Raw genomic sequence first — 11,588 nt, 5'->3', positions numbered from 1 at the left:
AGCCATAGAAGCCCGGGGCGCACGTATCGCAGCGGCGTCCTGCCACGTTGGGTCTGCACCTGCACGGGGTCCCGGCTGGGTGGGTGATCGTGCACCCCCAGCCCATCAGGCAGCCCGCGGGGTGCGCCAGACTGGGGAGGGGGACCAGTGCCCCCAGGGAAAGCCCTCGCACCTGCACTGGCCGCTGTCTACGTCGCAGCTGGGGTCTGTAAGCTCCTGGACCCCAGGGCCCGAGCAGTTACACTCTTCGCAGCCCACCAGGGGGTGGCAGCCGAAGGTCTGGGGCTGGCAGACCACGCAGTCTGGCAGCAGGGTGCGCGGAGGGCAGATGCAGTGCCCCGTGACCTCATCACAAAGGCGGGCACCACAATCGCATGCTGGGGAGTTGTGATCCAAGGTCATACCTGTGCCCCCTGCTGGGTCCCGCCCTGGAGTCTAGCAGCAGCCCCTCCTCCCGCCCCCAGGCCGGTCACTCACGCCTGCAGTGAGGAAAGCCCCAGTAGCCAGTGGCACAGCGGGAGCAGTCTCTGCCGATGACGTGGGCACGGCAGGGGCACTGCCCTCCGAAGGGCTCACACGTGTGCCCAGTAGCACCCACTTCGTGGCAGCGACAGGGCTGCGCCCCGTTGTTGTAGAAGAGGGACAGGGAGATGGCGGCGTCCCGGCAGAAGGGGGATGGGCTGGAGGGGCTGCAGTGGGGGCAGCAGTGAGAGGAGACCTGGCTTGGGGTGGGGGTGCAGGCACCCTCGCTGGCCACTACCCCTCTGCCCTCCCCAGGCCCACGCACCTGACATGGTAGCCCTGGGCTGCGCAGTGGCTGATGAAGTCATAGGACTTGTCCAGAGGCTCCTCCTGCAGGTACTTGGCCGTGTAGATGTCCTCGGGAACCACGAGCACATAGTCCTGGGGGACAGGCCTGTCACCTCCGCGGCCCAGCACCAGCAGAGCAGTGTCCACAGTGCCCACGCCACCCCTCCCCCCTCAGGCTTCTCAGGAAGGGAGCCACCTGGAGGCCACGGAGTGGGTCTGGCCTGGTGAGGGGTAGGGGAGCACTGGGGTGGTGGAAGGCGCTCCTGAGGGTGTTGGCTGGCGACTCCTTCTCCCTCCCTCTCCCTTCCTTCGGAGTCCACCCCTTCCAGGAAGAGGTCAGGGGTCCCGGGAGGTCTCAGGACCCCACAGTGGGCCTGGGGTCCTCATAGACTGCAGGCTTTCGGCAGGCAGGGACGTGAGGGAGAGGGTGCCCATCAGGCTGAGGACTGGGCTCTCACTCACCAGCCAGAGCCAGCGGTCCTCGGGCACGCGCACGGTCACTGTCAGCTCAGTGTCAGTGACGTCCAGCACTGTCTGGCCCTCGCACACCACCAGGGAGCGGCAGCCGTAACCATGGGGGCAGAAGCTGGCAGTGGCCTGGCCTGGGGCAGGGAGACATGTCAGGCCCCTAAGTATCCCACCTCCCAACTCCAGGCCTTGAGCCAGGCTCTGTGGAAGACGGGGGTGGGGGGGTGGGGCTGCAACAGAGGCCCATGCGTATGTGGGGGGTCAGGGGCATGGTGGCCCAAACACTATGACCAGGGCAGCAATCAGGAGTGTGTGGTGTGTGGTGGCCAGTGGAGTGTGTGGTGTGTGGTGGCCAGTGGCAGGGCCGGGCAGAGGGCACGTTTGAGGGTGTCCGCACAGGGACGTGCTGTGCAGGCAGTGCAGTGGGGACTCAGGCAGGAGGGCCAGGGCCAGTGCACACAGTCCGACAAAGACATGGGTGGGGGCGTGGGGGGCAGGGACCGCAGCCCCAGCAAACACTCACCGTGCCAGATGCGGCCCCCGTTCACCAGCACCTCCACGGGGAAGGTGGGGTGGGCCGGCTGGTAGCCATGCAGCAGGAAGACATAGCGGCCCAGGGCGGGTACTTGCGTGGCGAAGATCACGGTGCCCTGGGGGAAGAATCCAATGAACGGAGCCTGGGGCGGGGTGGGGTAGGGGCTGGGGCCAGGGCTGCCTGCCGAGTCCTCACCTGGGGGTGTTGCAGCAGAGTGGGCTCGGCGTCGGGGTCCACAGCGGTGGGGGGCCGAGGCTGAGGCACGGTGGGGGGAGCACCCGGTGTCAGGTCCTGCGAGTGGGTCAGTGGGAGGCCGGGCGGCAGGGGCAGCACCTGGCAGTCTCGAAGGACGATAGGCCGGGGTGGCTTCGGGAAACGAGAGGGTAGGCAGGCAGCACTGCGGACAGGCAGAGCCAGGTCAGCCTGGCACCGCGTCCTCCGGCCCCTCGTGGCCCTCCCCACCCTGCTCAGTACCTGCCAGGTCCAAAGGCGCCATGGCGGCTGATGCAGCGCACCTGGGGCTGCAGGAGCTCCACGCTGGACTCCTCCGCAGGCACCAGGGTGACGCGGTGCTGGGCACAGTGAGGGCACCACTGAGCTCCCACGCCCCCCAGCTCACGCCCCTCCTGCAGCTCAGACCCATGGCAGAAGAGTGGTGTTTCTCATGGGCAGTTGGATCCCAGCAAACTGCTGCCCTGTCTGAACGCACCCCGTCCCATTCCCAGCCCCCAGCCCTCCAGGAAGCTCAGTGGACAGACTGGTGGGGGCATCTGCATGATGTCCCCCACCATGACGGAATGGCTGCAGGACACACACACAGGCAGGGCGGTCCAGGGCCGAGCAGAGCCCTGCAAGGAGGAGAAAGGGCCCAGACCCCAGTGTCTCCAAGCCCCGCGGTCAAGGGTGGGCACACAACAGCTGTGGCTTGCTGCCGCATGTGTGGAACATTCTAGAAGGGCAATGCTGAGCAGAGCTTCCATGGCAGGGCACAGGGCCCCAGGGGTGGGACCTAGGGAGGAGCAGTTGGGGGCTAGGGATCAGCCTCTTGACTTTGGGGACAGGTGGGGAACCCCGACAGGGAGGCTGGGCCGGCAGATGAGAGTCGAGTCTCACCAGGAAGAAATGTGCCTGCTCAGTCATCAACCGGATGCTGGCCTCTGTGTCCAGGTGGAAGATGGCCAGGTGGTGCTGGGTGTCCACAGGGGTGCCCCGGCACAGGATGCTGTGGGGGGTGGGGGGATGTTCAGACAGAGCATCCACCCCTCCCCACGGACCCCAGGGTGCCCCCACGAACCTGTATGAGCAGGGGTAGAGAGTGAGTGTGCCCTGCTGGGGGGGCTGCTGGGGGCTGTGCACAGCCACCCCCACCTCCTGGCGGGCATCTTCGTTGGCATACTCGACCACCAGCATGTAGTGACCTGGCCTAGGCACTGCCACCTGAAGCTGGACGTCCACCTGCGGGCAGAACCATCCATCCGTGTGGGCCCAGAGCCCTCTGTACCCTGCACCCCTCCTCTGCCCCTCCGCTGCAGGGCCCTCGCTGTCCCCACGGCCCCCACTCCTTTCCATCACTCATCCTCATCCCTAGAGGCCCGAGGTGACCAGCAGGGTCAGGTGTAGTCTGGGGCTGTGCCCACGTCTGGGGGTAAAGGAGCACCCACACAGCCTCCGCGTGAACCCCTGGGGGACAGAGGCTCAGGGCAGCCAGGACCCTCCCCAGGGGCCCAGACACGCACGTCACTGCCCTGGCAGGCCACCAGCAGTGGGTGGGAGGGGCTGAGCTGCTGGGAGGGGCAGGGCCGAGGCAGGCTGTTGTCCTGGAGACACAGGGCCTCCGACCCGGTGGCTGAGGGGTAGCCGTCCAGCGGGAGGTGGGCGTAGAGGAGGCAGCTGGGGGCAAAGGGGGGATCAGCATGAGTGGGCATCGGGTGCCCAGGTGAGCCCACCCCCCGGCCTGGGGACCCTCACTTCTCCGAGGCGTGCTGGCTGGCGGGGCGGTAGCTGCAGGCCTCGGTCACAGGCAGCTGTAGGAGGGCGGCCTCGTCGTAGGCACTGGGCAGCAGAACCACGTGGTCCTGGAGACGGGACCGACAGGGAGGGCACATGCTGGTGGCCTCAGAGTGGATGTGGCCCCTGCCAGCCCACGCCTCCCTGGGGTCTGACCCGTCTCACCAGCAGCACCCCTTCGGCCTCCACCAGCAGAGCCCAGGTGCCGGGGTTCATCACAAAGGGCTCCCCGAAGCCCCTCTGGGGCACTGTGACGAAAGCCGGCTCCGTGCTAGCCGGGAAGGTCACGCTCTGACTCTGCTCTGTGCCTGGGGTGGGGGTCAGGGTGGGGGGAATGACTCATGAGACCCAGGCCACCTCCAGGCTGGGTTCACCCACCTGTTTAGGCCCCACAAGGCGGAGGTATGGGGTGGGGGTGAGACAGCGCAGGAGGGGCTAGAGGCCAGGGTCTGGGGTCAGGGCAGTTGAGTGGGAAAAGGGCGGGTGGGGCAGGGCAGGGCAGTGATGGAATGGGGATGGGTGGGTGCTGATTGGGGTTGAGGGCAGGGTGAAGGGACAGGATGGGGTAGGGGGGCTCACGCACAGTTGTTGCAGGTTTCAAACTCGGCCTGCTCTAACACAGAGACGCGGCCGCCCACACTGGCGGGGCCCCTGTTGACATATCGGAAGACCAGCCGGAAGAGGTCTGGGGAGGTCACGTTCAGCTTGACCACGATCCGGGGCTGGAGGGGGCAGGGGTGGAAAGCTGGGTTACCTCTCCCCACACCCAGCCTTGCCACCCTATGCAGCAGGGCGGAATGGGCGCCTACCTGGATGGGGGTCATCTGCGCGTAGCCCCTCCAGCTGAAGTTCTCAAACTCCAGGGGGTTGAAGCCAAAGCGCACGGCGTGGCCCTCGGGTGTGGTGGCCTCCTCCAGCTCCAGGCGCAGGTGATGCAGGTGTGGCAGGTAGTGGTCCTGTGCCGGCCTGCGAGGGGGGCAAGTCCCAGGGTGCAGCAAGCACCCAGGGGGGGCTTGGTGTCAGGGATGGGAGGGGCCTGCAGGCCAGCGGTCCTCTGTGGTTCCCCTCCCCCCTCCCCCACCTGTAGTGGGGGCACTCACTCCCTGCAGGTGGAACCCTGCGTGTTGGGGCGGCAGAGGCAGGCGCCGGTCCTAGGCTCACAGCCCTGGCCCAGGGCGCCCCCCACATCACAGTGGCAGCCTGCAGCAGGAAGCGGTCAGTCAGCCTTGCAGCCCTGCCTGAGGAGGCCCTTCCCATCTGCTCCATTCAACCCCCACCCCCACCCCCCGCCATCCCCCAGGGCAGGGAGTCCAGGACGGGGTGAGAGCACTGGGATGGATTGGTGATGCCTGCCAACGTGCAGGTGGATTGGTCATGTCTGCAGAGGCATAGGAGGAAGGGGCGAGTTATTTGGTCATAAGCTCCCACAGAACCAGTGCTGAGCCCCCCGCCTCATGGCCAGCCTGGCACCCCCCTGCGGCTCCCAGTGCCTGAGCCCAGGTTGAGTTGGTGCCCAGTGAGGGCAGGTGCAGGGAGGGCTGGGACTCACTGCGGCAGCCGAAGTAGTTGCCCTGGTCCAGCCCGAAGAAGCCGTCCCTGCAGGCAGCACAAGTCTGTCCACACACGTGGGGTCTGCAGAAGCACTGGCCGCTGCCCTGGAAGCCGAGAGGGGAGTGGGACTGGGCAGGGGCCTACCACTTCCCACCGCCTACCCCTCGCCCCCAGACTTACCTGCTGGCACTCTGTCACACCTCCCAGAGTGCCTCGGGGGTCGCAGCTGCAGCCTGGGGAGGAGCAGAGGGGGACTAGCCTCCATCCACAACTGGATCTCTGTGGGAAGCCCCCACCTGTCCCCAGGAGCCCCCTGGAACTCCCACTGCAGAGACTCACGGGTACAGCCCTCTGGGTGGCTGGGACTGAGCCCCCAGAACCCAGGTTTGCAGCGGTCACAGCTGGGCCCTTCCACATGAGCCCGGCACACACAGGGGGCCTGTGCCTGGGAGAAGATGAGACTGGGGGTCAGAGTGGGTCACTGCTCTTTACCGACACCCCCTAGGTCCCTGAGGAGCGAAGAGAACTGAGGGCACCTGTCCTGACCCACACCAAGTCCACCTAGAGCCCTGGGCAGCAGGTGGAAGGGACAGTTCCACTGGGCTGGGGCTTTCAGCCTGCCCGGTGCCCTACCTCCCACGGCAGGCAGACTGGGGCTCACCTCAGGCAGGGCAGGAACTGGGGCCAGGCCAGCGGGGTGACAGGAGCCAGCTGTGGAGAGAAGTGGCAGTGGCTGGTCCTGGCGGAGGACCCCCGAGGCCAGGGCTCCCCATGTGCCTCGTCTGTGAACACGCGGGAGGAGGCAGGCCTCCTGCTCTGGTGCCTGGCCCTGTGCCCTCCTCTTCCCAGACACGCACATGGCACACAGGCTGGACACAGATCAGCATGGGCACACATGCAGTCACGTGGGGACGCGCGCGCACTCCCACACGGCACACGAGGTGCCCGTGCACAGACAGTGCATGTGGTCTGTGGCCCGTCACTCAAGGGCACACACACAGTGCCCACCCTCACCTGGGGCCACCCACCCTCACCTGAGGCCACCCACCGTCACCTGGGGCCACCACCCTCACCTGCAGCACATGCGCACAGCTTACCTCCGCAGTGCGGGAAGTCATAGGCACCAGGCACACACATGTCACAGTGCAGTCCCGTCACACGGGGCCGGCAGCTGCACTGGCCACTCCTGGGGTCGCAGGCTGAGTGCAGGGAGCCGTCGGGTGAGCAGTGGCAAGCTGCAGGAGGGCGGGAGGTGGGCACTAGGCAGTGGGACCTGCCCCCTCCCCCCACCTCCCATGCACTCACGGATGCAGGCGGGGAAGCCATGGAAGCCGGGGCTGCAGGCCTGGCAGGTGGGGCCCGAGTAGCCGGGGCGGCAATGGCACATGCCTCCTGCCCCACAGAGTGGGTCCAGGGTGCCCCGGGGGTCACAGGCACAGGCTGCGGGGGAGGGACATGGGGGTCAGGTTCTGCCCCACAGAGCGGGTCCAGGTGCCCCGGGGCCACAGGCACAGGCTGCGGGGGGACACAGTCAGGACCTAGCCGGCCCTGTCCTCGCTCTGGACTGAGCTCACCCTGGCAGTCGGGGTAGCCGTGGTGCCCAGTCCGGCAGCGGTCACAGTGGGGGCCGTCGAACTCGGGGCGGCACGGGCAGTGGCCAGCCTCGTCACAGCCTCCAGGCAGGGTCCCTGTGGGGCTGCAGCCACACACTGTGCGGGGGAATGGCAGTGTCAGGGGCGGGCTTTGTGCCCAGGCCCCCTCAGCCCCAGCCATGCTCGCCTGCTGGGGAGGTGGGACTCACGCTGGCACAGAGGGAAGTGGAAGTAGCCGGGGGCACAGCGGTCGCAGGAGGCTCCCTTGAAGCCCAGACGGCAGCGGCACTGGCCGGAGTCGCGGTCACAGTCACCATCGGCCACCCCAGGGCTGGAGCACGGGCATGCTGGGGGGCAGGAGGGGGGGGCACTGGGGTCAGAGTGGCCCGGGTGCCAGTGTCCACGTGGGGAGGGGCTATACTCACGCTGGCAGCCCAGGCCGTAGAAGCCAGGGGCACAGAGCTCGCAGTGGGTGCCCTGGAAGCCGGGCTTGCACACACAGCGCCCCAGCTGGGGGTCCTGGCGGCAGGCATTTCCCTGTGTCCCCGCGACGTTGCAGTCACAGTCTGCACGGGTGGGGGTGGACAGGAAGGGGTCTTAGGTGTGCAGCCGACCCTGTCTGTCCCACCTGGAAGACTCCCTCCTCCACCCACTCATCCTCTTGTCCCCCCCCAAGCAGCACGAATGGAAGAGAAGGCAGGGTTTATGAGCAGGCTGGACCAGGGGCGGCAAGGGATGGACCCTCGAGCACACGTAGGCTTGGCAGCGGTCACGTGCACAGGGCATTCACCTCAGCAGCCAGCACAGCATGCCTGTGCCCTGGCAGACAGCGGCAAGGCTGTGAGAGCCTCAGACAGCCCCGCACCCTGAGGGGAGGAGTCACGGGCCCGGGAGCTCAGGGCCACAGCCTCAGGAGACACCACGGTCAGTCCACAAAGTGGCACCTGGGCTCTAACGCTCACGAGCAGCCCTCAGAGGGCAGGCACTGGCCTCTCCCCGTCCGGAGGGGAGCAGAGTGAGGACAAGCACAAGACGCACGGAGTCAGGGAGTCCAGCGGACAGACGGACCACACATGTCTTGTCTCCACGGCCCGGAGACCAGGGAGCTAGATGGCGCCCAGCTACCACCAACGGCTGTCTGCTGGGAAGGACGGTATTAGAAAGTCCTGCATAGAGTGGGTGTGACTGTGGGGCAAAACTCAAAGTCCTAAAGGAGACCAGGCTTCCTGGTGCTCCTACCTACCTACCAGGTACAAGCAGCACCTCCCCACCTGTAACAACCAGACACCCGGACCCCTATCGACAGTGACACATTTCCCTAGAGGACAAGCCTGCTCCTGGTTGGAGCCCACTGATTCACATCTTTGAGGCTGTGAAAGATAAGCAGCTATAAAACTCAAGATGCCGAAAACGACGACGGGTCAGGAGAAAGCCGCGGTGGCAGCGCTCGGTGCTGCGAGGGTGTGATTCTTAGGGGCCCCTCTCCCAACACAAGGAGACGCTGCCGGTCGCAGGCCAAGGGGAGCAGAGGCAAGAAAGGGGCCTTCAGTCCAAAGTGCACTAAACAATGCGAAATCTCGCCCCAGTCCTGGTTGGAACTAGTTCTTGCGCTTCACCGAAACATGCAGCGAGCCCCCGCAGGGCCGAGGATGGAACCAGAACAGGAAGATCGAATACCGGGCGGACAAGCCGTGTCAACGAACAGGACCGAGGCAATGTTTCAACAAGTGAGCAGACTGGCGGGTGCCCACTCCGGCCCCTGGGAACGTGCGTAAGAAAGATCAGACTTCCCCGGGAACCGCAGAAGCCCAGCAAGCTCGGCAAAGCCGGTGATCCAGGGCCCCATCGAAGGTGGGGCGCAGCAGTGTTTCTTGCCCCAGGATGGAAGGACAGGCAGCCCCTGCTGGGGCAGATGGGGCATGTGCTCCGCTGCCTGCCGAAGGGTGGGGGCCCGAGTCCACCAGAGGTGCCTTGGAAGAAAGGCCTGAGTTCTCCTCCCCAAAGACCAGCTACTGACAAACCTTACAGAACCTTAAGTACCAAACACCTCATGGGGATTTGTTCCTTGATTTGGGCATTTCCTAACACCGTGCTTAAAGTTCCTCTTCCACCTGCTCCTTGTGCACCACTTGGGGGTCTTACAAGCTTACAAGTGACCACCCAAAGCACAACCAGCAGTCCCTATTCGCCTGGAGGAGAGTCAGGGAATGGACCGTGTGTGTGGAATGAGTGGCTACTGGCCCCATGGGCCACAGGCTCCTTGGCCACGGGACGGGCACTGGGGGTGCTCCTGGCCACCACGGGTGGACATTCTGATCAAAGGGCCTATAGAAGGATCCTGATCAAAAGGGGAGAGAGCGTGGGACAGAATTTCAAAGGATCACGAATTCCAGATGTTCTGGAGCTGTGGATAAACTCCTGAAACTATTTCCCTGAGGCAATCTTTCCATCTTAAACACCAAATAAGTCCCCAAAGTCTTTTAAAAAAACAAACCACAAACCAATGAAACATCGCCTGAGCACTGCTCCTAGAAGAGTCCCGTACGTGGGATCAAAGGGTCACGGCAGCTCAGGGAGCCGAGGGGCAGACAGAGGAGCAGGGTACGCGGATGCCTGCTCAACTCAAAGGCTGTCTGTCGCAAGCAGAAACGCTGCCTCCTGTGTGCTGCCTGTGTGTGCCAACACATCGTGATGAGCCCAGACATCACAAAACAGCGAGCCTCGGTGGGGCGCTGGGGTCAGCATTTCCCCCTTCCTTTTTGTGGAAGGAAAGCTTCCTGTCCCTGAGGCCGGACACGTCACCTGGGAGCCGAGCCCCCGCTCATAAACACTTGGCTCCACACAGGGTGGAGCTGGCCCCGTGGGTTCCAAGCTCTGCGTCTGGAGGGGAAGCCTCTGGTGGCTTTAAGCGGCCGGCCTTGCGGTAAGCACCCCCATGTGGACCTGCCACGCCCCGAGCAGAGGGGACCAGGGCCCTGAAGGGATGAACCCTCGTGCCCAGACTCAGGAGCCCGGGTGGCACTGTGGTTATACTTGAGTGGCTAACCGCAAGGCCAGCAGTTTGAGACCACCGCTGCTCTGGGGGAGAGATGGGGCTAGAGACGGAGTCTCGGAGACCCCCAGGGGAGGCTCTGCCCTGTCCTGCAGCGTCACTGTGGTCACAACCACCAGATGGCAGTGGGTTTAAGGGTAACGACACTGCCACCCGGTGGCAGCAGTGAGTCCCCCTGCTGTGGGGACAATGGAAAAACAAGCCCAAGCCTGCAGGGCCACCAGTGCACGGCTGCCCACGGGTTTTCCCCACACTGCCCCATCTTCCTCCCGTGGGTGGTGGCTGGTGGGTTTGAACTGCCCACTTTTGGGTTAGGTGTGTGTGTGTGTGTGTGTGTGTGTGTGTGTGTGTCTCCCTAGATGACTAAAAAGGAGCCTTTTGAAAGAAAATGTTTCGGTGAGACCCAGATAAGCCAGAGCGGCAGTCCCGGACATTTTAGCCTGGCCTCCTCTGGAAGGTTAATTGTCATCTCTCTATTCCCAGGTGGGCCTGGCGAGAAACACCCACCTCTCTCCCCAGAGAGCACGTTGGCAGGAGAGCCCAGACTGCCCCCAAACGCTCATGTGCAGACACCTTCTAGGGGGGAGTGTCAGCGAGGAGCCAGAGCGGTGATGGTCCCTTGACTGGGTTTGTGTCAGCATATCACTGTCCCATTAATATTGTTTTAACTGGAAACCACGACACCCCCGGCTGGTTAATCCCTCCCTCTGCAGAATTGCTCAGCGTGAGTGGGAGGTGGGTTTGCAGGGCAGGAGTGGGCGCCACCCAGGGCCACTGGCCGGCGGGGAGAACAGGGCGCGGGGACTGGGGGGGCGCAGGGACAGTCGAGGGGAGTCGGCGCCCTCAGACGGGGGAGGTTTCCGAGCAAGACTGGGGGCCCCTCCCCACCGCCCCTGCCAAGCAGCACCCTCAGGGACAGAGCTGGCCGGGGGGACCCAGGGACTTACTGACGATTTGGCCAGCTGGCAGCGACTGCGCTCCGGTGTCGTTGGGGGAGAACGGGGACACGGCTGGGGAGACAGGAGCGTGTGGGCCAGGGGTCCCCGGCAGACCTCCGCCCACCCGCCCCCTCCGGGGCTGGGGTCCGCTCGCGCTCACGGTAGCAGCGCGGGAAGCCGACGAAGCCCTCCGCGCAGGCGTCACAGCGCTCCCCCGTGAAGTTGGGGCGGCAGAAGCAGCGCCCCGTCAGGTCCTCACACGTGCCGTCCGTGAAGTCCGACTCGCAGTCGCAGCCTGCGCAGGGCCAGGGCGGGCGAGCATGGGCCCCGGCCCCCCGCCCTGGGCCCAGGAACCAGAGCACCCCGAGGACGCACGGGCCGGGGCACCCCTCATCCGTTCCAGAGCCCGGGGGCGGGGGGCGCGTGCAGCCCACTCACGGCGGCAGGCGTGCGGCGAGTCCAGGGGCTGGTCCGGGGAGCGGAAGAAGCCGGGCAGGCAGTGCTCGCAGTTGATGCCCGCGGTGTGGTGCTGGGGGCGGGTCAGGGGCTCCTGAGTCCAGGCCCCAAAGTGCACTAAACAATGCGAAATCTCGCCCCAGGCCTGGTTGGAACTAGTTCTTGCGCTTCACCGAAAC

The 11,588-nt window shown here is 65.3% G+C and overlaps 1 protein-coding gene across 1 annotated transcript in view; it reads right to left on the bottom strand.

Annotated features, from left to right (window-relative positions):
• The window catches only part of LAMA5 (laminin subunit alpha 5), a 43,929-nt gene that overhangs the window by 14,940 nt on the left and 17,401 nt on the right, over positions 1-11,588 (bottom strand). Inside the window, exons 10-37 of the mRNA XM_004716080.2 lie at positions 11,392-11,526; positions 11,114-11,248; positions 10,963-11,025; positions 7,389-7,529; positions 7,173-7,310; positions 6,946-7,080; positions 6,677-6,811; positions 6,469-6,606; positions 6,033-6,082; positions 5,711-5,816; positions 5,552-5,604; positions 5,370-5,475; positions 4,921-5,020; positions 4,630-4,786; positions 4,404-4,542; positions 3,986-4,128; positions 3,782-3,888; positions 3,550-3,703; positions 3,108-3,268; positions 2,927-3,035; positions 2,288-2,385; positions 2,009-2,210; positions 1,802-1,928; positions 1,273-1,412; positions 788-903; positions 478-689; positions 173-377; positions 4-59 (exon numbers count right to left, since the gene is read on the bottom strand). Coding sequence (XP_004716137.1) covers positions 4-59; positions 173-377; positions 478-689; positions 788-903; positions 1,273-1,412; positions 1,802-1,928; positions 2,009-2,210; positions 2,288-2,385; positions 2,927-3,035; positions 3,108-3,268; positions 3,550-3,703; positions 3,782-3,888; positions 3,986-4,128; positions 4,404-4,542; positions 4,630-4,786; positions 4,921-5,020; positions 5,370-5,475; positions 5,552-5,604; positions 5,711-5,816; positions 6,033-6,082; positions 6,469-6,606; positions 6,677-6,811; positions 6,946-7,080; positions 7,173-7,310; positions 7,389-7,529; positions 10,963-11,025; positions 11,114-11,248; positions 11,392-11,526 — 3,561 coding nt within the window. The remainder of the gene's footprint in view (positions 1-3; positions 60-172; positions 378-477; positions 690-787; positions 904-1,272; positions 1,413-1,801; positions 1,929-2,008; positions 2,211-2,287; positions 2,386-2,926; positions 3,036-3,107; positions 3,269-3,549; positions 3,704-3,781; positions 3,889-3,985; positions 4,129-4,403; positions 4,543-4,629; positions 4,787-4,920; positions 5,021-5,369; positions 5,476-5,551; positions 5,605-5,710; positions 5,817-6,032; positions 6,083-6,468; positions 6,607-6,676; positions 6,812-6,945; positions 7,081-7,172; positions 7,311-7,388; positions 7,530-10,962; positions 11,026-11,113; positions 11,249-11,391; positions 11,527-11,588) is intronic.

Source organism: Echinops telfairi, unplaced genomic scaffold, assembly GCF_000313985.2.
Source record: "Echinops telfairi isolate 266 unplaced genomic scaffold, ASM31398v2 ScPeMD7_7414;HRSCAF=8452, whole genome shotgun sequence".
Classification (NCBI taxonomy): domain Eukaryota; kingdom Metazoa; phylum Chordata; class Mammalia; order Afrosoricida; family Tenrecidae; genus Echinops; species Echinops telfairi.
The sequence above is the reverse complement of the archived record's forward strand: the minus strand, read 5'-3'. Positions and strand labels throughout refer to the sequence as shown.